At 47.4% G+C, this 25,959-nt stretch overlaps 2 protein-coding genes across 4 annotated transcripts in view; one reads left to right on the forward strand and one right to left on the reverse strand.

Annotated features, from left to right (window-relative positions):
* The window catches only part of LOC124024481 (serine/threonine-protein phosphatase 6 regulatory ankyrin repeat subunit B-like), a 32,050-nt gene extending 15,110 nt beyond the window's left edge, over positions 1–16,940 (forward strand). The window contains exons 9-27 of one of the 3 annotated variants that reach the window (XM_046338381.1): positions 1–38; positions 224–338; positions 1,016–1,098; positions 2,700–2,826; positions 3,033–3,101; positions 3,651–3,791; positions 4,879–4,944; positions 5,299–5,410; positions 5,605–5,676; positions 5,936–6,137; positions 6,468–6,555; positions 8,280–8,397; positions 8,540–8,759; positions 10,273–10,360; positions 10,472–10,555; positions 11,216–11,444; positions 14,238–14,320; positions 14,465–14,556; positions 15,133–16,940. The exon at positions 1–38 is cut by the window's left edge and continues 41 nt beyond it. In XM_046338381.1, coding sequence (XP_046194337.1) covers positions 1–38; positions 224–338; positions 1,016–1,098; positions 2,700–2,826; positions 3,033–3,101; positions 3,651–3,791; positions 4,879–4,944; positions 5,299–5,410; positions 5,605–5,676; positions 5,936–6,137; positions 6,468–6,555; positions 8,280–8,397; positions 8,540–8,759; positions 10,273–10,360; positions 10,472–10,555; positions 11,216–11,444; positions 14,238–14,320; positions 14,465–14,556; positions 15,133–15,386 — 2,281 coding nt within the window. In that variant the 3' untranslated portion in view covers positions 15,387–16,940. The remainder of the gene's footprint in view (positions 39–223; positions 339–1,015; positions 1,099–2,699; positions 2,827–3,032; positions 3,102–3,650; positions 3,792–4,878; positions 4,945–5,298; positions 5,411–5,604; positions 5,677–5,935; positions 6,138–6,467; positions 6,556–8,279; positions 8,398–8,539; positions 8,760–10,272; positions 10,361–10,471; positions 10,556–11,215; positions 11,445–14,237; positions 14,321–14,464; positions 14,557–15,132) is intronic. The other 2 variants (XM_046338382.1, XM_046338383.1) reach the window with 2 other exon arrangements.
* A 284-nt stretch (positions 16,941–17,224) lies between these two features.
* Positions 17,225–25,959, reverse strand: part of LOC124024480 (1-phosphatidylinositol 3-phosphate 5-kinase-like) — a 30,402-nt gene continuing 21,667 nt past the window's right edge. Inside the window, 22 exon segments of the mRNA XM_046338379.1 lie at positions 17,225–17,891; positions 18,078–18,152; positions 18,324–18,516; positions 18,733–18,930; positions 19,116–19,219; positions 19,401–19,577; positions 19,712–19,771; positions 19,898–19,998; positions 20,079–20,162; positions 20,299–20,394; positions 22,078–22,198; positions 22,335–22,472; positions 22,572–22,632; positions 22,742–22,832; positions 22,985–23,139; positions 23,316–23,424; positions 23,823–23,936; positions 24,090–24,268; positions 24,509–24,680; positions 24,848–24,919; positions 25,072–25,172; positions 25,518–25,895. Coding sequence (XP_046194335.1) covers positions 17,776–17,891; positions 18,078–18,152; positions 18,324–18,516; positions 18,733–18,930; positions 19,116–19,219; positions 19,401–19,577; positions 19,712–19,771; positions 19,898–19,998; positions 20,079–20,162; positions 20,299–20,394; positions 22,078–22,198; positions 22,335–22,472; positions 22,572–22,632; positions 22,742–22,832; positions 22,985–23,139; positions 23,316–23,424; positions 23,823–23,936; positions 24,090–24,268; positions 24,509–24,680; positions 24,848–24,919; positions 25,072–25,172; positions 25,518–25,895 — 2,895 coding nt within the window. The 3' untranslated portion in view covers positions 17,225–17,775.

Here is a 25,959-nt window from a genome sequence, read left to right on the forward strand (position 1 = left end):
CGGCCGCTTCACTCGCTCCCAGACACTCATCCAGAATGGTAAGACGTGTGTGTGTGTGTGTGTGTGTGTGTGTGTGTGTGTGTGTGTGTGTGTGTGTGTGTGTGTGTGTGTGTGTGTGTGTGTGTGTGTGTGTGTGTGTGTGTGTGTGTGTGTGTGTGTGTGTGACTTCAGTAGTATTATTATAAGTATCCTTATTAACCAAACTGTGCTGTCTGTACTGTAGGTGGGGAGATTGACAGTGTGGACAAGGATGGAAACACTCCTCTTCACATCGCTGCTCGCTATGGTCACGAGCTCCTCATTAACACACTCATCACCAGTGGAGCCGACTGCACAAGGTGTGTGTGGAATGGATACTTGGATCCCTTTTCCTTCACTTGTTTTGGTGTATTTAATATAGCACTACAGCATGTATGTATAGTAAAGACCTCACCTCGCTCTCTGTCTCGCTCTCTTGCTCTCTCTGTCTCGCTCTCTCTGGCTCGCTCTCGCTCTCTCTCTCTGGCTCGCTCGCTCTCTCTCTGGCTCGCTCGCTCTCTCTCTGGCTCGCTCGCTCTCTCTCTGGCTCGCTCGCTCTCTCTCTGGCTCACTCGCTCCCTCTCTCTGGCTCGCTCCCTCTCTCTCTGGCTCGCTCGCTCTCTCTCTCTGGCTCGCTCGCTCTCTCTCTGGCTCGCTCTCTCTCTGGCTTGCTCTCTCTGGCTCTCACTCTGGCTCTCTCTCTGGCTCTCACTCTGGCTCGCTCTCTCTCTGGCTCGCTCTCTCTCTGGCTCGCTCTCTCTCTCTGGCTCGCTCTCTGTCTCTGGTTCGCTCTCTCTCTCTGGTTCGCTCTCGCTCTCTGGTTCGCTCTCGCTCTCTGGTTCGCTCTCGCTCTCTGGTTCGCTCTCTCTCTCTGGTTCGCTCTCTCTCTCTGGTTCGCTCTCTCTGGCTCGCTTTCTCTGGCTCGCTCTCTCTGGCTCGCTCGCTCTCTCTGGCTCTCTCTCTCTCTCTCTCTGCCTCTGTCTCTGTCTCTCTGCAGACGAGGAGTCCATGGTATGTTCCCTCTGCACCTGGCTGCTATGAACGCCCACTCAGACTGCTGCCGGAAGCTGCTCTCCTCAGGTAACCTACCAGCACCAGCACAAAGCCATTGGCTGTGTGTACCCTGTTTTACCCTCTTCCTTGAACGAAGAACAGGAATGTCTTATTGCTGCTTTCCAGTCCTGAATTCCTCTACAGGGGGAACTATTCAGCCTGGGTCAGATTGAAGTCACATTGTTCCTCTAACAGCAATACAAGACAATGGGCATACAAACACAGGCAGGCATTGGGCCAGCATACAGAGATGGTCTGATCAGGCATTGGGCCAGCATACAGAGATGGCTGATCAGGCATTGGGCCAGCATACAGAGATGATCTGATCAGGCATTGGGCCAGCATACAGAGATGGCTGATCAGGCATTGGGCCAGCATACAGAGATGATCTGATCAGGCATTGGGCCAGCATACAGAGATGGTCTGATCAGGCATTGGGCCAGCATACAGAGATGATCTGATCAATCATTGGGCCAGCATACAGAGATGGTCTGATCAGGCATTGGGCCAGCATACAGAGATGATCTGATCAGGCATTGGGCCAGCATACAGAGATGATCTGATCAGGCATTGGGCCAGCATACAGAGATGATCTGATCAGGCATTGGGCCAGCATACAGAGATGATCTGATCAAGCATTGTGCCAGCATTCAGAGATGATCTGATCAAGCATTGGGCCAGCATACAGAGATGATCTCATCAGGCATTGGGCCAGCATACAGAGATGATCTGATCAATCATTGGGCCAGCATACAGAGATGGTCTGATCAAGCATTGGGCCAGCATACAGAGATGGTCTGATCAGGCATTTCTAGCGGTTTCTCTCCTTGCAGACAAGAATTTGGCTAAGCCAGTGCTCCTCTTCAAATAAGAGACCTGATTGTTTGATACACACTGGCAAACCTCTATCTAGAGACAATTTTGGCTCCAGTCTGCAAGTCTCAGGCTCTGTTTGAAAGGAGCTGTGCAGTTTCATTTGACTGTGGGGTCAGACACATACGGTAGGAGGAAATTGAGCTCTGTGAGGGCTCTGAGGCCTCTACTGTAGGAAAACAACAAAGGAAGGCCTTTGATGTTGAGTGATTTACATGAGCTGGAGCACTCTGTGCAGCTGCACAGTTTTATTTGTGCTGAGGAGACAGCTGGCTTGAACCTCAGGGTTAGAGGGGTGGTTTAAGGGCAATATTCATAGCCTTCAGTATCCATAGCTGTTAACCCCCCTCTCCCTTAATTGACTAGAATGGTTTGACCCAGCATAACTCAGATTCTAGGCAGAACCAAAGTGTGACAGCGTGATGTGGATGCAAATATAACTCTGCACGAACACTCCTTAACTTATAGCATGCTTCCCCTGCCTACAGTATTTCTCTCTTTTTCTGTTTTGTGTGCTTCCAGAGTATAAGTACGTGTAGAAGTAAGAGTATTAGACTATCTCAGCATGTGTGTTTTCTAGCCTGCCTGTCTCTCACCTTACCTCACCTTGTAATCCTGTGTGTTTTCCTGCGTTAACAGCCGTCTCTTTCTCCACCTCCCTGTCCTTTGTTTCTCTCCCACTTTCTTCCTCTGTCTGTTTTCCCTGCTATGTGGCTGTATGTTGCCTCTCTCTCTGTGTACATCACCCCCTGTAGGAAGGAGGTATAGCATAATGTGTCCCCTCAGTAACGACCCCTCGTCCTCGGCTCTGTCTGCAGGCTTCCAGATCCACACCCCAGACGCACTGGGGAGGACCTGTCTACATGCTGCCGCCGCCGGGGGGTGAGTGTGTGTGTGTCTGAGTAAGATAAATACCTGCACACTATTGTGTATGCTCCTGTACATTATTTCAACATTTCTGTCAGAAGGGCTTCATCGGGTGTTTGTGTCTGTACATTTTGCTTCATGTCACTGTACTCTTCAAAACAGAATTTGTCATGATTCTAAAATGTCTTCTCCTCTTCCTCTCCCTCTGTTTCGTTCTGCAGTAATGTGGAGTGTGTGAAGTTGCTTCTGAGCAGCGGTGGGGACCACAACCGGAGGGACAAGTGTGGCAGGTGGGTTCTCTTAGAGGGCAGGTAGAAGGGTGGGGGAGGTCTGAGGTAGGGCCTTATAGTGGGGACAGTGAATTGGTGTGTATGGACGACAGTTGTTGAAAGCTGGTTCTTACTGAGCTGAAGACCCTGCTGAAAGGAGATCTTGGAGAAAGAGAACGGAGCTTAGAGTGGGGGCTACATCCGTTTGTGGTCTTTTTCTGTCAGTTCCTCTCTCCAGTTCCTGTGTAGGTGTGTTTGTGTGGTCACAGCCATTTCCTCAGTCCTCTGACTCAACACTTTAGTTAACTCTCTTCAACCTTTTTAGATCTCTAAAGTGTGACTCAAATCAATGTGCAGACATTTACGCTGTCCTTCTGTGTGTGTCTGGCCATCTCTCTGTGTGTGTCTGGCCATCTCTCTGTGTGTGTCTGGCCATCTCTCTGTGTGTGTCTGGCCATCTCTCTGTGTGTGTCTGGCCATCTCTGTGTGTGTCTGTCCATCTCTCTGTGTGTGTCTGGCCATGTCTCTGTGTGTGTCTGGCCATCTCTCTGTGTGTGTCTCTCTCTCCAGGACCCCTCTCCACTATGCGGCTGCCAGTCGTCACTATCAGTGCCTGGAGACCCTGGTGTCGTGTGGGACCTGCATTAATGCCACTGACCAGTGGGGGCGCTCTGCCCTGCACTACGCAGCTGCCTCCGACCTGGACAGAAGGTGAAGCTCCCTGACCAGACTTAGTGACGAATCCTAACTTCTGCATTAGAGTTAAATTCCCACTTAGTCTCCCATTTACAGCAATGCATGACTAAGTGAACATTTGCCTTACATGCACACCTCACCTGCCATGATGCGTGCACGAGCTTTGCAAAATAAACATGCACTTGTTATTCAATCATTTCACCCACACCGCTCGCTCATGTGAACGAGTGTCTGCGTAGCCAAGTGCTAATTAGAACATGGTTCTAATTGAGAGGCTCGATGCGCTGAAAGTCCCCTCATTGGTTATCAGGAAGATACAAACCCACGTGGATGCTTGAAAGACCAATGAGGAGGGATTCGTTAAAGATGACTCACTATGAACTAACTAGGTGTCTGTACGTACTCGGGATGGGCACAGTTATTAGAATATCTGAATGGGCGTTAGTATTCGATCGCGTGTGATTATACATTTTTATAGTTAGCACTGTCAACAGCCTACAGTTCTGAGGACGCACAAAGTAATTGTTTTATTTTCAAGTTAATTTTCTCTCCTGTTGCGCTTTAGATGAAAAGGCATCCAGTGCATTTCACCCTCCAGCCAGCCCTGACAACGGTAGCCTATTGTATTGTCTTCAAATAGCCCAGTGATAACAGGCACACATCTAACGGAGATTTCACAGTACCTGACACAGATCAATGCAGAACGTTTTTGAAACGGACTCTATCACAGTGGACATCAGACATCTCTGTCACTGTTGCTGACTGTTAGCTGAAAGCTACCAGAGGATACCAGTCAAAAACCTATCTGGAGAGCCAAAGAAATGTTATAATATTATTTGAATAGTGAAGTCATTTCAAATGTCCATCCCAAGTCTGCTGCATAGTCTTGTCCAGTGTTCACACCCCTGAGTAGTCTTAATACCAGGACATTTAGCACAGCTGTAAACGCCTGATGACCCTGAATACGAACCCTGAATTCTAGATGGAGGGTCCATCTAAACCCCACTTTTCCCATAGGTTTTATTTTTGCATAAGCTATTGTCAGAAAAAATGGTATATGGAGAATGTCTTAATATTTTTCTGCTGTGTCTGTCTTGTGAAGGCGACGTCAGGCTCTGGAGCCAGAGAGCGAAGGGGTGCAGGCAGAGAAGGAGAAGGAGGCTGCACTGTGAGTACACTATTTTATTTCTACGAGTATTATTCTATCTGTATTTGAGAACGACCGTATCTCTCTCTTTCTCTACTCTGTGTACACAGACCAGTTCAGACAGACAATACCTTCTGTCATTGTCTCTCAGCTTGTTTGAATAGCTTTTGCATGTGTCGGTTGAACATGTCTGACTCTCTCCCTCTCTCTCCCTCTCTCTCCCTCTCTCTCTCTCTCTCTCTCTCTCTCTCTCTCTCTCTCTCTCTCTCTCTCTCTCTCTCTCTCTCTCCCTCTCTCCCTCTCTCTCTCTCTCTCTCTCTCTCTCTCTCTCTCTCTCTCTCTCTCTCTCTCTCTCTCCCTCTCTTTTTCTACTAGATGTCTGGAGTTCCTGTTGCAAAGTGGTGCTACTGCCTCTCTGAAAGACAAGCAGGGCTATAGTCCTGTCCACTATGCTGCAGCCTATGGCCACAGACACTGTCTAGAGCTGGTGAGCACACACACACACTCACTCACAGATGGCTCTTGTCATTTGCCCCATCCGCTATTTAATGGAATCTGTGTATAGAGCTTCAACTACAGTTTCACAAGATATCGCCAATACACACAGCTCACAAATACCACTTAGGGAATTGAAATGATTTGTTTTGATGTGAACTGTGTAGTCTGTGGTTGTGGTTTCAGCTGTTGGACCGAGACGAGAGTCACCAGGAGCACCCAGAATCTCTGTGTGCCAGGAGCCCCCTGCACCTCGCTGTGAGTCATTATCATACGCAGGCATACATTATCACATATCCACTCTAGCCATGCATTATAAAGGGGGTGAAGAGGGTTTTCTCCCTGATCGTTTGACCTGAGCAGGAGAAAGACTAGTTATTTGGTCAATGGATAACTGGCGTTATCACCTACATACAGCCATACATACAGTACCACAGAGTATACATTGCAAGGACTGTGTCTTTGAAAGCCAACAGCTGGCATGTGTGTAATCTGTCTGTGTCTCTCCATCCTCCAGGCGTACCACGGCCATGCCCAGGCTCTGGAGGTGTTGCTGCAGGGGGAGAGGGAAGTGGACCAGGGGGACGAGGCTGGTCGTACTCCTCTGGCCCTAGCAGCCCTCAGGGGCCACACGGACTGTGTCCACACCCTCCTCAGCCAGGGGGCTTCGCCACGCACCACAGATACCAACAGGGGACGCACCCCTGTACACCTAGCAGGTAATGGAGACCAGTGTGTGCGTGTTTGTCAGAATTTGAAATACTCCTTTTTTTTGTGGTCCTGTCACAGGAGGTTGGTGGCACCTACATTTGGGAGGATGGGCATGTGGTAATGACTGGAGCTGGAGTGGAATGGTATCAAATACAGCAGACATATAGTTTCCATGTGCCATTCCATTTTCTCCATTCTGGATATTATTATGAGCCGTTCTCCCCTCAGCAGCTTCCACAGGTCCGTGTGCACTAGATCTGTACTCAGTTTCCTCTGTCTGACTTTCTCTCTCTCTCTCTCTCTCTCTCGCTCTCTCTCTCCCTCCTCTCTATCCTTAGTGATGAATGGCCATACCTCGTGTGTACGCCTCCTGCTGGATGACCAAGACAGTGCAGACCTGGTGGATGCTGCAGACTCTCGGGGACAGTGAGTTGACCAATCCATTCTTCTATCCATCTATTGTACATCTATTGGATTGGTTTTAGAAACATGTTGACCATTCATGTACACTGAACAAAAATATAAACACTACTTCTGAAGTGTTGGTCCCATGTTTCATCAGCTGAAATTAAACATCCCAGAAATGTTCCATACACACAAAGCTTATTTCTCTCAAATTTTGTACACAAATTGGTTTACATCATTGTTAGTGAGCATTTTTCCTTTGCCACACCTGTTATTCACAGATGTGGCATATCAAGAAGCTGATTAGACAGCATTATTATTACACAAGTGCACCTTGTGCTGGGGACAATAAAAGGACATTCTAAAATGTGCTGTTTTGTCATACAACACAAGGCCACAGATGTCTCATGTTTTGAGGTAGCGTGCAATTGACACGCTGACTGCAAGAATGTCCACCAGAACTATTGCCAGATAATTTAATGTTAATTTATCTGCCATAAGCTGCATCCAACTTCGTTTTAGAGAATTTGTCAGTACATCCAACCACATGTAACCACGCCAGCCCAGGACAGGACCGCCAGATCCGGCTTCTTCACCTGCGGGATCGTTTGAGACCAGCCACTGGGACAGCTGATGAGACTGGGTTTGCACAACCAGTCAGAAACGTCTCAGGAAAGCTCATCTGCGTGCTCGTTGTCCTCACCAGGGTCTTCGATGTCCACTGCCACACTGGAGAAGTCTGCTCTTCACGGATGAATCCCAATTTCAACTGTACAGGGCAGATGACAGCGTGTACGGCATCGTGTGGGCAAGCGGCTTGCTGATGTCAACGTTGTGAACAGAGTGCCCCATGGTGGCAGTGGGGTTATGGTATGGGCAGGAATAAGCTACGGACAATGAACACAATTGCATTTTATCAATGGCAATTTGAATGCACAGAGAAACCGTGATGAGATTCTAATGTCGTGGCATTAATCCTCCGCCATCACTTCATGTTTCAGCATGACAATGCATGGCCCCATGTCACAAGGATCTGTACACAATTCTTGGAAGCTGAAAATGTCCCAGTTCTTGAATGAACAGCATACTCACCATTCGTGTCACCCATTGAGCATGTTTGGGATGCCCTGGATCGACGTGTGCAACAGCGTGTTCCAGTTCCCGCCAACATCTAGCAACTTCGCATAGCCATTGAAGAGGAATGGGACAACATTCCACAAGCCACAATAAACAGCCCAATGAACTCTATGCGAAGATGTCGTGCTGCATGAGGCAAATGGTGGTTACACCAGATACTGACTTGTTTTCTGATCCACGCCTTACCTTTTTTTAATGGTATCTGTGACCAACAGATGCATATCTGTATTCCCAGTTGTGAAATCCATAGATTTGGGCCTAATTAAATCATTTCAATTGACTGATTTCCTCATGTGAACTGTAACTCAGTAAAATCTTAGAAATTGTTGCATGTTGCGTTTTTATATTTTTATTTAGTTATAAAGGGACTGGATAGGTATACATTATATGGTAATATCTTGCGCTCAACTTTCTCTCCTGATAAGCGAGGTAAAATTTGGGCTGTATTGCTTACACTCATCTAATCCTTTCAGATCTGATTGGATGGATGGAAGTAATATGATAAATTCCACCGAACCTACAATACTAGTACATGGGCTTTGATTTGGGATTGTGTGTGTCTACCGATCCATTTGTCCTACTCTGACTGTCCCCTCTGTCCCTGTCAGGACTCCTCTGATGCTGGCGGTGGCAGGGGGACATGTGGACTCTGTGTCTCTGCTGCTGGAGAGAGAGGCTGCTGTAGACACAGCAGACAGCCATGGCCTGACTGCCCTGCACCTTGGGGTGAGTGTGTGTATGTGTATGGCTGTGTGTGTGATTGTACTGAATTCTGGGTAGCTTCTACATGATCTCTTTGTCAAGTCTAAAAGTTTAAAGGTGATCTCTGTCTCGTACCCATTTTCTCCTCTCTTTCTTCCTCTCCCAGCTGCTGTGTGGTCAGGAGGAGTGTGTCCAGTGTCTGTTGGAGCAGGAGGCCTCTGTGTTGCTGGGGGACTCCAGGGGCCGAACAGCCCTCCATCTGGCTGCAGCGAGGGGCCACGCATCCTGGCTCGCTGAGCTGCTGAGTATCGCTTTTTCTGAACCGCCCACGCCCCGCCTCCGAGACCACCAGGGGTACACCCCCCTGCACTGGGCCTGCTACTATGGTCAGTCACTAGACCTACCTACTACACTGGGCCTGCTACTATGGTCAGTCACTAGACCACCCCTCTGCACTGGGCCTGCTACTATGGTCAGTCACTAGACCTACCTACTACACTGGGCCTGCTACTATGGTCAGTCACTAGAACAACCCCCCTACGCTGGGCTTACTACTATGGTCAGTCACTAGACCACCCCCCCCTGCGCTGGGCCTGCTACTATGGTCAGTCACTACACCACCCCCCCCGCACTGGGCCTGCTACTATGGTCAGTCACTAGACCTACCTACTACACTGGGCCTGCTACTATGGTCAGTCACTAGACCTACCTACTACACTGGGCCTGCTACTATGGTCAGTCACTAGACCACCCCCCTGCACTGGGCCTGCTACTATGGTCAGTCACTAGACCAACCCCCTGCGCTGGGCTTACTACTATGGTCAGTCACTAGACCACCCCCTGCGCTGGGCCTGCTACTATGGTCAGTCACTACACCACCCCCGCACTGGGCCTGCTACTATGGTCAGTCACTAGACCACCCCCTGCGCTGGGCCTGCTACTATGGTCAGTCACTACACCACCCCCCCGCACTGGGCCTGCTACTATGGTCAGTCACTAGACCATCCCCCCGCACTGGGCCTGCTACTATGGTCAGTCACTAGACCTACCTACTACACTGGGCCTGCTACTATGGTCAGTCACTAGACCTACCTACTACACTGGGCCTGCTACTATGGTCAGTCACTAGACCACCCCCCCTGCGCTGGGCCTGCTACTATGGTCAGTCACTAGACCTACCTACTACACTGGGCCTGCTACTATGGTCAGTCACTAGACCACCCCCCCTGCGCTGGGCCTGCTACTATGGTCAGTCACTAGACCTACCTACTACACTGGGCCTGCTACTATGGTCAGTCACTAGACCTACCTACTACACTGGGCCTGCTACTATGGTCAGTCACTAGACCTACCTACTACACTGGGCCTGCTACTATGGTCAGTCACTAGACCTACCTACTACACTGGGCCTGCTACTATGGTCAGTCACTAGACCTACCTACTACACTGGGCCTGCTACTATGGTCAGTCACTAGACCTACCTACTACACTGGGCCTGCTACTATGGTCAGTCACTAGACCTACCTACTACACTGCGCCTGCTACTATGGTCAGTCACTAGACCTACCTACTACACTGGGCCTGCTACTATGGTCAGTCACTAGACCACCCCCCCTGCGTTGGGCCTGCTACTATGGTCAGTCACTAGACCTACCTCCTGCAGGCCTGCCTCAAACCATTCATTTTTATTCTGAATCTCCAATCAGTGTGCCTGAGGATTTTGTCTCTACGTGTATCTTTTATGTGAAATACCTTTTATGTTGGCATGTTCTAATACTTGTGTGTGTGTGTGTGTGTGTGTGTGTGTGTGTGTGTGTGTGTGTGTGTGTGTGTGTGCGTGTGCGTGTGCGTGTGCGTGTGCGTGTGTGTGTGTGTGTGTGTGTGTGTGTGTGTGTCCAGGTCATGAGGGCTGTGTGGAGGTACTGCTGGAGCAGAAAGGTTGTCGCTGTATCGATGGGAACCCCTTCACTCCCCTGCACTGTGCTGTGTAAGTCTTCACATACATGTACAAATTGCACAGTATTGCCCATAGATGTCAGTATTGACTGTGTTTTGCCTCATGGACAACGGTGTTTCCATTCTGTGTTTCGCTTCCCAGGCTGAATGATCATGAATCCTGTGCCGCACTACTGCTGGAGGCCATGGGATCAGACATCGCCAGCTGTAAGGATACTAAAGATAGGTAGGTCGTCACCTGTGGTGGAAAAGTACCCGATTGTCATACTGGAGTAAAAGTAAAGATAGATACCTTAACAGAAAAGTGAGTCACCCATTAAAATTCTGCTTGAGGAAAAGTCTAAAAGTATTTGGTTTTAAATATACTTAAGTATCAAAAGTCCTTATATTAAGCAAACCAGACCGCATCATTTTATTTTTTATTCACAGATTGCCAGGGGCACGCTCCAACACTCAGACATAATTTACTAATGAAGCATGTGTGTTTAGTGAGTCTGCCAGATCAGGGGAAGTAAGGATAACCAGGGATGTTCTCTTGATAAGTGTGTGAATTAGACCATTTTACTGTCCTGTTAAGCATTCAAAATGTAACGATTACTTTTGTGTGTCAGGGGAAAATGCAAGGAGTAAAAAGTAAATTAATTTTCTTTAGGAATGTAGTGGAGTAAAAACTGTAAAAAATATAAATAGTAAAGTACAGATGCACCAAAAACGACCTAAGTACTTTACACCACTGTTCGTCACACAGCCGATTCAGATACATATTGGAGTTGCCCTGGATCAGATGGAGCTGTATCTAACACAGCCTCAATCTCTAACTTCTGTATTCTCTTCCTCCTTCTGCTTTCCTTTCCTCTCCTCCCACATCCTCCCCTTTCTCTCCCAGGACTCCACTCCATGCTGCAGCGTTCTCTGGTCATGTGGACTGTGTCCAGCTGCTTCTGTCCCATGATGCACCTGTGGATGCTGTGGATCAATCAGGGCGCAGTGCGCTGATGATGGCTGCAGAGAAGGGAGGAGTGGGGGCTGTAGAGGTGCTGTTGACCAGTGCCAACGCCAGCCTGGGTTTGGTCGACCAGAATGGCAACACAGCCCTCCACCTGGCCTGCAGTAGCGTGAGTGTCCTCTAGGGAGATTTCTCTCCCCATTTCTTTGACATGACATTTGTATATATCACATACCAATACTAAACTCAGCAAAAAAAAGAAACTCACTCTCAACTGCGTTTATTTTCAGCAAACTTAACATGTGTAAATATTTGTAGGAACATACGATTCAACAACTGAGACATAAACTGAACAAGTTTCACAGACATGTGACTAACAGAAATGGAATAATGTGTCCCTGAACAAAGGGGGGGTCAAAATCAAAAGTAACAGTCCGTATCTGATGTGGCCACCAGCTGCATTAAGTACTGCAGTGCATCTCACATTTACATTTACATTTAAGTCATTTAGCAGACGCTCTTATCCAGAGCGACTTACAAATTGGTGCATTCACCTTATGACATCCAGTGGAACAACCACTTTACAATAGTGCATCTAAATATTTTAAGGGGGGAGGGGGTGAGAAGGATTACTTTATCCTATCCTAGGTATTCCTTAAAGAGGTGGGGTTTCAGGTGTCTCCGGAAGGTGGTGATTGACTCCGCTGTCCTGGCGTCGTGAGGGAGTTTGTTCCACCATTGGGGAGCCAGAGCAGCGAACAGTTTTGACTGAGCTGAGCGGGAACTGTACTTCCTCAGTGGTAGGGAGGCGAGCAGGCCAGAGGTGGATGAACGCAGTGCCCTTATTTGGGTGTAGGGCCTGATCAGAGCCTGGAGGTACTGAGGTGCCGTTCCCCTCACAGCTCCGTAGGCAAGCACCATGGTCTTGTAGCGGATGCGAGCTTCAACTGGAAGCCAGTGGAGAGAGCGGAGGAGCGGGGTGACGTGAGAGAACTTGGGAAGGTTGAACACTAGACGGGCTGCGGCGTTCTGGATGAGTTGTAGGGGTTTAATGGCACAGGCAGGGAGCCCAGCCAACAGCGAGTTGCAGTAATCCAGACGGGAGATGACAAGTGCCTGGATTAGGACCTGCGCCGCTTCCTGTGTGAGGCAGGGTCGTACTCTGCGGATGTTGTAGAGCATGAATCTACAGGAACGGGCCACCGCCTTGATGTTAGTTGAGAACGACAGTTTGTTGTCCAGGATCACGCCAAGGTTCTTAGCGCTCTGGGAGGAGGACACAATGGAGTTGTCAACCGTGATGGCGAGATCATGGAACGGGCAGTCCTTCCCCGGGAGGAAGAGCAGCTCCGTCTTGCCGAAGTTCAGCTTGAGGTGGTGATCCGTCATCCACACTGATATGTCTGCCAGACATGCAGAGATGCGATTCGCCACCTGGTCATCAGAAGGGGGAAAGGAGAAGATTAATTGTGTGTCGTCTGCATAGCAATGATAGGAGAGACCATGTGAGGTTATGACAGAGCCAAGTGACTTGGTGTATAGCGAGAATAGGAGAGGGCCTAGAACAGAGCCCTGGGGGACACCAGTGGTGAGAGCGCGTGGTGAGGAGACAGATTCTCGCCACGCCACCTGGTAGGAGCGACCTGTCAGGTAGGACGCAATCCAAGCGTGGGCCGCGCCGGAGATGCCCAACTCGGAGAGGGTGGAGAGGAGGATCTGATGGTTCACAGTATCGAAGGCAGCCGATAGGTCTAGAAGGATGAGAGCAGAGGAGAGAGAGTTAGCTTTAGCTTTAACTGCACCAGATTTGCCAGTTCTTGCTGTGAGACGTTACCCCACTCTTCCACCAAGGCACCTGCAAGTTCCTGGATATTTCTGGGGGGAATGGCCCTAGCCCTCACCCTCCGATCCAACAGGTTCCAGATGTGCTCAATGGGATTGAGATCCGGGCTCTTCGCTGGCCATGGCAGTACACTGACATTCCTGTAATGCAAGAAATCCCGCACAGAACGAGCAGTATGGCTGGTGGCATTGTCATGCTGGAGGGTCATGTCAGGATGAGCCTGCCTGAAGGGTACCACATAAGGGAGGAGGATGTCTTCCCTATAACGCACAGCGTTGAGATTGCCTGCAATGACAACAAGCTCAGTCCAATGATGAACATGACGGAACATGACGGAGGCCTCGGTGTAACGCTCATTCCTTCGATGATAAACGCGAATCCGACCATCACCCCTGGTGAGACAAAACTGTGACTCGTTAGTGAAGAGCACTTTTTGCCAGTCCTGTCTGGTCCAGCAACGGTGGGTTTGTGCCCAAAGGTGACGTTGTCTCCGGTGATGTCTGGTGAGGACCTGCCTTACAACAGGCCTACAAGCCCTTAGTCCAGCCTCTCTAGCCTATTGCGAACAGTCTGATTAATGATGGAGGGATTGTCCGTTCCTGGTGTAACTCGGGCAGTTGCTGTTGTGATGTTTGGATGTACCGATCCTGTGCAGGTGTTGTTACACGTGGTCTGGACACTGCGAGGACGATCAGCTGTCTGTTCTGTAGCGCTGTCTGAGGTGTCTCAGTACAGACATTGCAATTTATTGCCCTGGCCACATGTGCAGTCTTCATGCCTCCTTGCAGCATGCCTAAGGCACGTTCACGCAGATGAGCAGGGACCCTAGGCATCTTTCAGAGTCCTAAGTTTTCATAACTGTGACCTTAATTGCCTACCATCTGTAAGCTGTTAGTGTCTTAACGACTGTTCCACAGGTTCATGTTCATTAATTGTTTATTGCTCTTTGAACAAGCATGGGAAACCGTGTTTAAACCCTTTACAATGAAGATCTGTGAAGTTATTTTGAGTTTCAAAAAATGTATCTTTGAAAGACAGGGTCCTGAAAGAGGGCCATTTTTTTGCTGAGTTTATATTTACAAGTGCATAATATATTAATTTGGCTTCACCCCCCTTCAGGGAAAGGAGGATTGTGTTCTGTTCATCCTGGAGAGGCTAAAGGATACTGTTCTCATAGGTGCCACAAACGCAGCACTGCAGACGTAAGTGTTTGTCAGAGATAGCCCATGGTTAGTCTTGGAACCGAGAACCAAATATTATGTCCGCTAGCAACCTTGATTTATTCTGGGGTGGAAATGTCTAGCCCCTCACCACTACAAACCTTCTGATTGGTTTGTCCCTCCCAGGCCACTCCACCTAGCAGCTCGTAGCGGCCTGAAACAGGCTGTCCAGGACCTGCTGTCCAGGGGGGCCAGTGTTCAGATGTTGGATGAGAATGGTAGGTCTTAAGGTCTGGTCTGGACATGAATCAGTACCAGTGTGTTAAAGGGATCTAACTGCATGTTGCTATTACATCAGCTGCCTGTAGTGTTGGCATGTCTATGTACATTAGCTAGCTAGCTACAGCGGTCTGTCTCTCTTTGCTCTGGTAGGCTCGAAAGAGTGTGTGTGTGTGTGTGTGTGTGTGTGTGTGTGTGTGTGTGTGTGTGTGTGTGTGTGTGTGTGTGTGTGTGTGTGTGTGTGCATCTAACTGGTTTGTAGCTCTCTGTCCCAGTTCCACCTGTCAAGTATTGTTATTAGGGCCAGGAGTTTTTCCTTATCTCTATAATGAATTAGGTTTAGGTTGTATGCATTCCCTGTCTGCTTGTCTGCGCTGGCTGTGTACTAATGGAATGCTGCTTTCTCCCGTTGTCCTCTCTTCCCTTGTCCCCTCACCTCTCTGTTTTTCGCTTTGCTCTCTCCGCTTCTTCCATGTTTACTCCCCCCACTTTCTCTCTGTCCATCTTCCCTTCCCTACTTATTTCTCCCCACCATATCCTCTTCTATTTCTCTGCCCTCCTCTCCCTTCCACCAGGTCTGACGCCTGCTCTAGCTTGCGCTCCTAGCAGGGAGGTGGCTGACTGTCTGGCTCTCATTCTGGCTACCATGATGCCTTTCTGCTCCCCTTGCAGCTCCGGAGTCCCCTCCCCAGGTTCCCTCCTGAGGGCCCTATCCAGGCACAAGGGTTCGCGGGACCCTCGTAGCCCCAAGGCCCCCTCTGGCCCCTCCAGCGAGGGAAGTGCCAGTCAGGGCACCACTGAAAACGACTCAGACTCAGAAACCTTTTGACCCCTATGACTTTTAAAAGACTACCAGGATGTCTGCAGAGCCGCAGTTTCCCACCACCGACCACCACGAATCCCTCGTTTGTGTCCCAAGAGTAGAACCTGTGTGGGGGCTTGTACAGGACTTTGTCCCCCCCTAATGGCTGGAGCTCAACCTCATGTGATCCTACCTGCTGGTGTTTCTTATCCAGATCAATCTAGGTACTCGGTCTCAGCTTGGCTATCTATGACAGCAGCTGAGACTTTTCTAATTAAAGCTATTTTGTTTGTAGGACCTTTTAAAAAATTAAAAAATAAGTTTATTTTGGTTGACTGATGTACCAAATATTGACGTATATTTTTGTGTCAGCATTCATACTGATCTGCCCAGAGATGTGAGTATAGCACAAACCAACTAAAGCACAATTCTAGAATTGACTTAAGTCTATTATAAAGAAACATGATGGAATGTGCATGAGGCGGATAGAAGTGGTACCCTTTCAACTTCTTGTTTCCACACCAATAGAAATCACCCACGTCAACTGACCTGGAAAAGCTCTGGGCTGTAGTTATTGGCTATAGGTGACTAGGACTGTTCCTGATCCTGTCCCTAGTGTTACAGGACGACAGTGCTTCAGTAGTTTACATGATCAGGTCTCCAGTGAAGAGGTTGACACCTGTACGGTATTTATTAACGCTTATATTAAGGTACAGAATACTGCTTGCACTTAAACTGTAAAGGAGAGCAGGACCTTGACCTCTCTCCATCCCCCTTTCCCATCTAGTTTGTCTACCTACCAGCAATGTGCCAGTCTAACTTGTCCAGTGCCTTGTTAAACCTTTGTATTCATTTTTTAAATTGACATTTTCCAAAAGAAGTGTACGCATTCTTCTGGTGCGTGTGGTGTCTATTCAATCCGTATCGCAGAAGTTCAGCTTTACATTTAAAGGCAATGTTCCTGCTTGAGCGGAGACGACCTTAACATTTCTATAGCGGAATCTGTCACGCTTCAACTGTACAGATTGAATAGAGCCCTAGATTGTGTATTATGGATGTATGTGACTGAGATGAGTTGATTAACTCTTGGGGTCATGTCACTTCTAACCCGGAAGAAAAAAACCACACCAATGTTTTATACACTCCTATGATCGGACGTGTGTATGTCTGCAACAAGATGTCGTTCTGCATGTCATTGTAAAGCACAACCTTGTTTGTAATAACTCTACCCCAGAGCACACACTTTTTAAAAAGCACAGTGTTAGTTTAAACACCTCAAGGCTTGTTGATAATGAAAGTAACGAAGTGATTGGGTCTGTGTCCCAAATGGACCCCTATTCTCTACATAGTGTAATACTTTTGAGAAGAATCCTATGTAGTGCACTATAGGGAATATAGCCATTTAGGATGCTGCCATGGATCAGTATTATGATGCCAGAAGGAGCATCACACCACCAGTCAGTTGTGACAATCGGATCAGATTGATTTTCATACCAGTTCCTGATGCAGTATGAAATGCTCAAGGCTGTTTGTCTTTTTATGAATGAATTGTACAATAATATAAAAATCTGTTTTAATTTAGTGCTGTGTGTCATGTCCGTACTTTCCTATTTGATACCAAGTTAAAACATTACTTCTTAGGTAAGCATTAGATGCCAAAAACATGAGAATGGATCCTCCATTTCAGCCTTGGAACCCTCACATGCCTCTACATAGATTGCAAGGAGGCAACATACCGGTAAAACAATTCCCCATTCATGTGAGCATTTCATGGTGAAGTCTAGTCGGGACATCTGAGCAATGACTATCCTCATCTATGTAGTTTCACAAGATGGGACAAACAAAACATCTTATTGACACGGAGGTTTAAAACATTTGTGAAATCAGTGTTAATCTTTAATTACATACTCTCTGTACATTTACATCACATTGATTCATTTGTTCACCAAACTAGGACCACCAAGTAAGATTTTTTTTTCAGTGCCATCTCACTGTGCCCGCGTGAAACAGTTTGACACATCAAGATTAGGGAATTAAGTTCTTTCCATGTCAGGATAAATTAGGGCCCAGCTTTTACTGGACAGTCACGACATCCAATAATACTCTCGAGTCACTCGTTTACAGTCTAGTAGATCATAATAATACTATGGAATGATTGAGTCGTTGTATACTGGCCTTGCATTACTCTTCATCAATCCATCCAGTATGCTTTTATGGTTCCTTATTGGGCAAAGGGTTTTTCTGCATTGTAGTCTCCTGTCCCTCCTGGTAACTGATGCCCATGTTGTGTTCTGCAGCTAGCAGGCGAGTCCCAGATCCGTTTATGCTGTGTTGCCAAACATGCCGTGACAATGACATAGAAATTGGCTAGACGACACAAACAGATCTGGAACTCAGGCTAGCTCCATGGTGTCAGTTAGCAGTTGACCCCTAGACCTGTCCAGTGGTCAGGCACCATGAGGAAGTATTTGTCCATGGCCTCACAGAAACGCGATCGGTACAGCTCCGGAGACACCACTGTGGGCATCTTACCTGTGAGTGAGACACAAAACACCACAATAGCAATTTTCATTTACAGGAAGAAATCAAAAGGTCTTTGTATAATAAAAAAAATGAACTACTAGAGATCTCAAAGCTAAATGTGAAAGGGCACAATCTAAAAATAGACTTCAAGGACTAATGTAGGGGGAAGGTGATGTCTGACAGATGATGAATTACCTTGCCCTCCCAGGATCCCTGTGGATTTCACCACCATCTCCAGCTTCTTATCCCATGTGAATGTCCGAATGTAATCTGACACAATGGAAGGAATGTTTCTTTTATAAATACAGCAGAGTACAAATTCATTCCCATGCCTCTTTGAAGCGGCATACATAGAGAAATTAGATGTTTTTTCTGTAAGAACCAGCAAACAGTTATCAATGTTATAGCCAATGAAAATACGTTTGAAAGCTTTTCTCGCACCTATGATTCCCACCACCAGCTGGTCTGTGGTGTCATCTCGTCCAACCAGCAGTGAGTAGTCTATGATCAGGTGACTAGACAGGAAGTAGGCATCACTGTGTATGGCAGCCCTCAGGATGGCCTTGCAGTGGGCTCTGATGTACAGAGGGTTGTCATGGACCAGCTTCAGTAGGTTCTCATCCAGCAGAACCACCTAATATAGAATGATGCCATTTAGCTGATGCTTTTATCCAAAGGTTGTTATTTCAAAAGAGAATGTGTTCTCAATGACATACCTGGTCAAATAAAGATACATGCATAAATAAACAAAGCTACTGACTGTACAGTGAGTGCATACATTTATGTTGTATGTGGCCTCAGCGGGAATCAAACCCACAACCCAGTGTTGCTGGCCTTGTGCCATGCTCACCTCACAGCTCTCCTTCCCAGAGTCGGTCTTAACGTTGCGGTTCCTCAGAGAACCCTTGAGGTCGAACACCTGGGCCATCTTCCTGCCATAGAACAGGTTCTCCATGACCAGCAGATCCAGCTTCTTCTCAGAGTTGTTCTGGGAGTTCTTGTAGCCGATCCGGTACACACCCAGGATCTTAGCCAGGGCAGTGGGTCGCTGTGGGACAGACAGGGGGGTTTAGGATAGGAATGTGTTCTAATCTCAGAAAATAAACATCCATCACACAGACAATAGGACAACTCCTTGAATTTTTAAAAAATAAAGTCATTTGAGGTAATCCAATTTATCACCAAAATAGTTCATATTTATCTAAGTCAAATGTAATTATATGGGTAGTTTACCTTCTGCTGCACAGCTCCGGTGATGTAGGTGAAGTAGTGAGGGGCAAAGTCCAGGAAGGACTGAACCTCTAGTCTGGGCATCTGCTTCAGGATGAACCGGTCATCTGAGTGAGGGAAGGAGGGAGAAAGAGAGTGATAGGTATAACCACTACAGACAAATAAATAGCACTACAGGTGGATGACATGGACAGCACATATTTAAAGGAGTTATCTTGCCCCCAAATAGGACTTCCTGGTAAATACAAGTTAAATAAAACAATATGACTCTGGTGTTGAAGGTCACACCTTCGGTGGCGTAGAAGACGGCCCCAGACTTGCCGCCACGGGCCTGCCAGTTGACGCAGTGGGAGAGCGAGCGGACAAAGTCATCCTCCGTACTGTCCATGATCTCCTCTCTCATCTTGTGGAACTCCTCTGCATAGTAGATCCTGCAGTAGAACTTAGCATTGGCATCAGAGAACTCTACGAATGAGAGAGAGAGAGAGAGAGATTACTGACTAGGCCCTATGCTTGTTATTGAGAGAACGTTTGCGGGCTAAGCACTTCACAGGTAACGCCATCCCAAAGGGCACATAAATCCAATGAGAAACACTCACGTAATTCGATATGAGGGTTTCCGGCTGACTTCTTGTGCTTGTCTCCTATGTCTGCATCTTCTGTTTAAATAAAACATTAAAAGGATGATAGGAATGCCATTAGAACAGAAATGAACTGAGGTAAAAATACTTTCTAGCACCCCCCTCCCATGTTTCCCGTTTACCCTGAGAGGATCCACTACTCACTGAGAGGGTCAGTGTCCATGCTGCTGCGGCCCGGACCCATCTGGGAGGAGGCCGTCTCATTGGGCTTGGCTGGGCTGTTCTTGGCCCGGCTCTCTCCGGAGCTACACCCCGACAGGATGAGACGAGGCATTATACATCAGGTAACATACACACAGTCAACATCAGCAGAGTTTGTGTGTACCTGATGGTTTGGGTGGTGTCCTCGCCTCCAGCCTTCACCGTTGTCTTTGACAGCTCATCCAGAGCGGTCTTATACTCCTTACAGCTAGAGAATCAGGCCGAGGTCATTCAAATAACATTAGAACACTATAACGACAATAACTTTAGAACAACAAGACAACATAACACATCAGTGAGTAAGACGTGCAGAGAATGGAGAAGAAATAGAGCGGAGTGGTTACCTGAGAGCGAATGCAATGATGGAGCTGGGTTCTCTCTCACACACGGCTATGGGCACTCTCTCATGCTCATACATCAGGTAATGCTTGTCTGGGTCACTGACAAACAAAGATCACAACAACGTCAGAAAACACACAGGGCTCAATAATACAGCACACTACTTATCTGTCCATTATACAGAGGATACTACCTGGTGTTGGAACCGATTCAGGGAACAGAACCGAAAACTGTAAAAGAACGTTTTTTGAAGAACAGAACCGAGAACAACAGGGATCTATACTGTTCTGAAACAGAACTGTTATTTCAGAAGCACAGGAACTGGTTAAGAGCGTTCTTTTTTTTTTTCAAGTCCCACAAAAAACACAACAAAGCACCTCTGAATAGCCCTCACTGTCACTCAGAAGCATATTCCAGTGTCTGTCTGCCTGCCTGCTGAAAATCCTTCCCAGTGATTGTAGGCTACCTGCCCCTCCCTCCGAAGCATGCATAGTTTAATGTAGCCTACTGACGTTACGGCAAGCGGAACCGGAGTGCCAAGTCTAGGTCCAAAAGGCTCCTTAACAGCTTCTACCCCCAAGCCATAAGACTGCTGAACAATTAACCAAATGGCCACCCGGACTATTTACATTGACACCCCCCTTGGTTTTTACCTGCTGCTACTCGCTGTTTATTATCTATGCATAGTCACTTTACCCCTACCTACATGTGTAAATGACCTCAACTAACCTGTACCCCCGCACATCGACTCTACCGGTTCCACCTGTATATTGCCTCAGTATTGATAAGGTCTACACACCTGTTGTATTCAGCACGTGACAAATACAATTTTATTAGATTAAATTTTTTTTTTTAGATAACTAGCATTGGAAAAGTGAATCTGTTAAGGCTATTATAGTTATGACGTTTCACATTGATTTATTAACTACAAAAAGACGTGCCTTCTATTTTAATTCTGGTGCCGCTCTGAACACACAAGCTTGTGCGCTAGCTCTGGTCTAGCTCTCAAACTCTAGATGGCATTATGTGTAATGGAACTGAGAGTCATGATCAAGGGCTAGCTCTGGTCCAACGTTAGTTAAGCCAACTCTCTGAAGTTCAAAGGCTTTCAGAGATCCTTCATAGAAGCCGCTTGTTTTAAATGTATTTTTCTACATCAAACATTACACTTCTTCACCAAGCTGCTCTATGTACATGCATTGGACAGACAAGTGTAGTGTAGGGTGTGATATGCGACTGAATTTTTGCAGGTGAGGAGAGCGCTGGGCATGAATCACTGGGCATCTTGTTGTTATGACATGCATTATCTGAATTAGGTCCACAAAATTATACCCACGAAGGAGCGGCTTCTATGAAGGATCTCTGAAAGTCTGAACTTCAGAGAGTTGGCTTAACTAATGTTGGACCAGAGAATGAAGACAATTGGAAAATAATTTTGGTTCCGACCCCTGGATTACAATGGACATTTGTTATTTTGGCTTTCACAGTGCTCAGCCCCACCACAAAACAACAGCACAGGGTCAGCGGCAGAGCTCTCTCTGGAGCAGGTTAGAGGTTACGTGCTTTGCTCAAGAGCACATCGGCAGTAGGTGGCACCTGATATAGTGGTGATTTTTCCCGTCAACACTGGGATTCAAGCTAAACATTACAACAAAGTAAGAAAATGAACAGGGCTCAATATAGCATTGGTATTATATCAGATGCTATCTTATATGGCTGATCATAAATTAATTTATACTACAGGCAAAAAGCTTATTCAGATGTGAAGGGCATACTGTACTCACAATGGGAATGGGATGGGGTTGTAACTGTTGCCTGGCAGCAAGTTGGCTAGAATGGCCTTCATGGTGGACTTCTCTTTCACCTGGCTGTCATTGGAGCCCAACAGGTGTCCATCAAACACATCTAGGAGACAACAAGAATGGAGTTAGAGACCAGAGAGGTCTGTATTTAGATACACACTGTAGATCTAGAGAAAGTGAATGGTAAACGTACGTGGGGGGTTGTGTTTGTGATTCTACAGGTGTGTGTGTGTGTTCACCCTCTGGGATGCTGACAGAGTCCTGGTCAGGAAAGGATGGTCCAGACGAGAGGGGTTCTGAGCCGGGTTCCCCTGGTGACGGTAACGTTAGCAATGACGACCCCGAGCTCGAGGGCAGGGTAGTGAGGTGACGGTCCTCTGTCAATTGAAAAACAGACACGCCCATCAACTACTGTCAACCAATGAGAGAAGTACTATAGCATTCTGACTGAAAGCTGGGGAAAAAAATCCCCTCACCTTTGTCACCATTTTGTACCACAGGGGAGGGGTTGCGTGGAGAAGACTCCAGAACACTGGTCTGTTAAACAAAATAAATACGTAACATTCCATCCTTTAGGATACAAGTCCTTATCATATACTAAGCTCATCCTATCATGTGATTTATATCAGGTATATATTGCACTGACCTTGCTGTCGTCTGTCGGTCTGTGTCTCCCAGGGCTGGCTGGGACAGACAGACGCTTCCTGCCCTTCTCCTGCTGGAACAGGTCCTGCAGCCTGGAGGTTAAATGGTTCAACAAATTCATTATATGAGATCAAAAATGAAGCATAGTACTAGACTAAAAATGTGTGTTTATTGGAGATTAATTTATCTGTGTCTAGGAAACCACCCCTAACATAAAAAGCTGCTCCGATATCAGTGTTCTCACCTGCTGTTCCAGGACTGCAGTGTTTCACACAGGCTCTGTTTCTTCACTACCACTGATTCCAGTACAGTCTGGAGCTGCTGGGGGGAGTCACTACCACAAGCCTGGAGACGAGCCTGCAGCTTCTCTATCCAGCTACGCAGCTCTGCCTCCTCCATCTGAACACACACAAAGAAAACGGAACCATGTGTTTGATACCTTTCCGTTCAATCATTATAATGAGCCCGTCCTCCGATTTACAGTGACAACACTGATGAAAAGTCAGCCTCCACTGCACTATACATACACGAGACATATTTGGAGTGTAGCTCCCACCCTTCGAGGGGGAACCTACGTCTTTCTGTGCAAACAGGTCCTCCATCTTCTCTTCGCGTGTCTTGCTGAAGGTGTCCGTCTTCAGGGAGGTGAGGCGGTCCTCTATGGCCAGGTACACCTGATTCACCCTGACAAGAGGGAGAGAATGGAAAAGGACTGAACTAGAAAGAAGGTAGTCAAACTAGATTATTCAGATTCGTCAGTTGGAGCCTGGTCCCAGATCTGTTTGTACCGTCTTGCCAACTCAGAGGACAATAACCATAGGACTCAGCTATACAGCACAAATGGCAGGTAGCCTAGTGGTTAGAGCGTTGGACTAGTAACCGGAAGGTTGCAAGATCGAATCCCCGAGCTGACAAGGTAAAAATCTGTCGTTCTGCCCCTGAACAAGGCAGTTAACCCACTGTTCCTATAAGAATTTGTTCTTAACTGACCTGCCTAGTTAAATAAAAATAAATAAATAAAAAACAGATCTGGGACCAGGCTACTTAAGGCCATGGTAGACAGACAACAGGTAGACAGTTACTTCTGTGAGAAGTCCTTAAGGTCCTGCTGCATGCTTGCCTTGGAGGGCCCCTGGTTCCTGATGAAGATCTTCGGGGGAGGGAGGCAGATCTCCAGCAGTCTCACTGAGATGTAGCTGGGGGTTAGACAAGTGGAATGGGCATATACAGGTTGAAGATGTTTTGAATTTATGCTAAAATGATAAGAAAAAAATGGTAGAAATGATGGATAGATGTATGAATGGATGGTTGGACGGATGAAAATAAAAGCCTTGGCCTATGTTTCCCACCTGAATGAGGCCACCATCTGGTTGTAGGAGAAGTACTGGTGGTAGTCTTTGTGGATGGAGTGGCCACAGGGCTCAGCATTAGCCCTCCTGGTATACTGGTGACCATAGAACCTCAGCTCCAGGTACTTAGCAAAGGACATGGACCACGAGTCATTAGACAGGGGCACCACAGGAGTCACCTACAGAGACAGCAGAATACAAGGATCAACGCTCTGTGAGCGATAGAAACTAAGCAGACCTGGACAGCAGCTTTTTGCTCTAGTCAAAAACCGGCAATTCTGATTAGCAAGACTTTGATTAGTTGAACTAGGTGATCTCGATATTAACTAAAACAAACTGTTAGATGTGATAGCTATAGAGCAAGTCCTGGGGTTAGTCATGGAACAGATAAGGAAACGCAGATTAACAAGTTACTGTACCTGTTTGCATATGCGGCACCAGGAGTAGTTGAGGATGGTGTGTTGGTATCCAGGCACAGGAGAGTCCAGCTCCTTCAGTACGATCTGAACACAGCCACTGCCATGGACAAACCGCCGCACATGGTGCACCATGGGAGTCTCACAGAACATACTAGGGCACTGATAGGATGGCCTTTATCATGCATTCACAGACACACGCACACAGACAGACACGTCAGGGCAAAGAAGAGGGGCTTCATTGAATGACATTTCATTACATATCAATGACACACTTCATGGTCAAATATTTGATCGGAAATTCAATAAATAATTTGTCAGGTTCTGATATTTCTCCCTCACCTGAAACAGTATCTCTCCAAGAATATTCCTAGTGTGAGGTCATTCTTTCCGTAGAACTCCATCGTGACAATCCTGTTGAGAACAAATAAGTCTTTGTGAATAGCTGACCTTTCAGAGTTCAGTCAGCTGGTCTTTCACACTGGGTTCACAAGATTTATATTGCTCCTAAGGGGATAAATAAAGCTGTACTGAATTGAAGACCACCAGGGTTGAGTGGGGTTTACCAGGGACTGACGCAGGGGTTGGGGGAGTTGTTGGACTGGGCTGAGGAGCTGCTGAACAGAACACACAGTCTCTGGTGGTTCACCGGGTTCAGGCAGTCCAGCTAAAAACACAGAAGTAATGGTGGTCAACAACAACAAGCACATATGCTTTACAATTCAAGAGCGCACTTCGCCTCTTCAGACCTCCCCTAATCTCTCTGGAGAGTGAGTGAGGTGGTGTGCTCATCAATGGAACACACTGAGCAGTAAACTAGCACTGACCAAGGGAGATGTTAACATAGGTTGTCTGTAATGGAAAACCCCTCAATATACATCAGAACAATATCTAACGCCACAGATACATCAGTGAGACTGTTGGAGATCTGTCTCCCTCCTCTGCCTATCTGTCCCATCCATCTCCTATTATTGTGGTATGTAGATGTGCTAACTAGCTGGCCATGACTCACCTTGGAGGCCCAGGTCATGTCGTTCTGTCCTGCTGGTTTCTCTTCTTCACTATCAGCCTTGACGGGGTGCTTGGGCGGTGGAGCCTCCCGGACTGGTGCCTGAGGTAGGGGCTGGGTGAAGGGGTCTGCCTCCTGCCGGAGGCGGCCCCCCTGGGCACGGTAGTCTGCCAGCATCTTGGCCAGGTCCTGGCTGCTGCCCAGCTGCTCTGCGATGCGGGCGCTGGTAAGGTGGTGGGAGGGTAACACCTGGATGGGGCGGAGGGGAGGGACTCCGTTGGTGATGCCTCCACCTGACGGGGCGGAGTCTTTGAGGAGTTGTCGCTTACGTCGACAGTCCAGTTCTTTGAAGTCCTTGTTCAGCAGCGGGGAGAGGTACACCTACACAAGGAACTAGTTTGTTACATCTCAAATACGAAAATAGCATATCGGCTCATTCGCCTAG

Source organism: Oncorhynchus gorbuscha, unplaced genomic scaffold, assembly GCF_021184085.1.
Source record: "Oncorhynchus gorbuscha isolate QuinsamMale2020 ecotype Even-year unplaced genomic scaffold, OgorEven_v1.0 Un_scaffold_1872, whole genome shotgun sequence".
Lineage (NCBI taxonomy): Eukaryota > Metazoa > Chordata > Actinopteri > Salmoniformes > Salmonidae > Oncorhynchus > Oncorhynchus gorbuscha.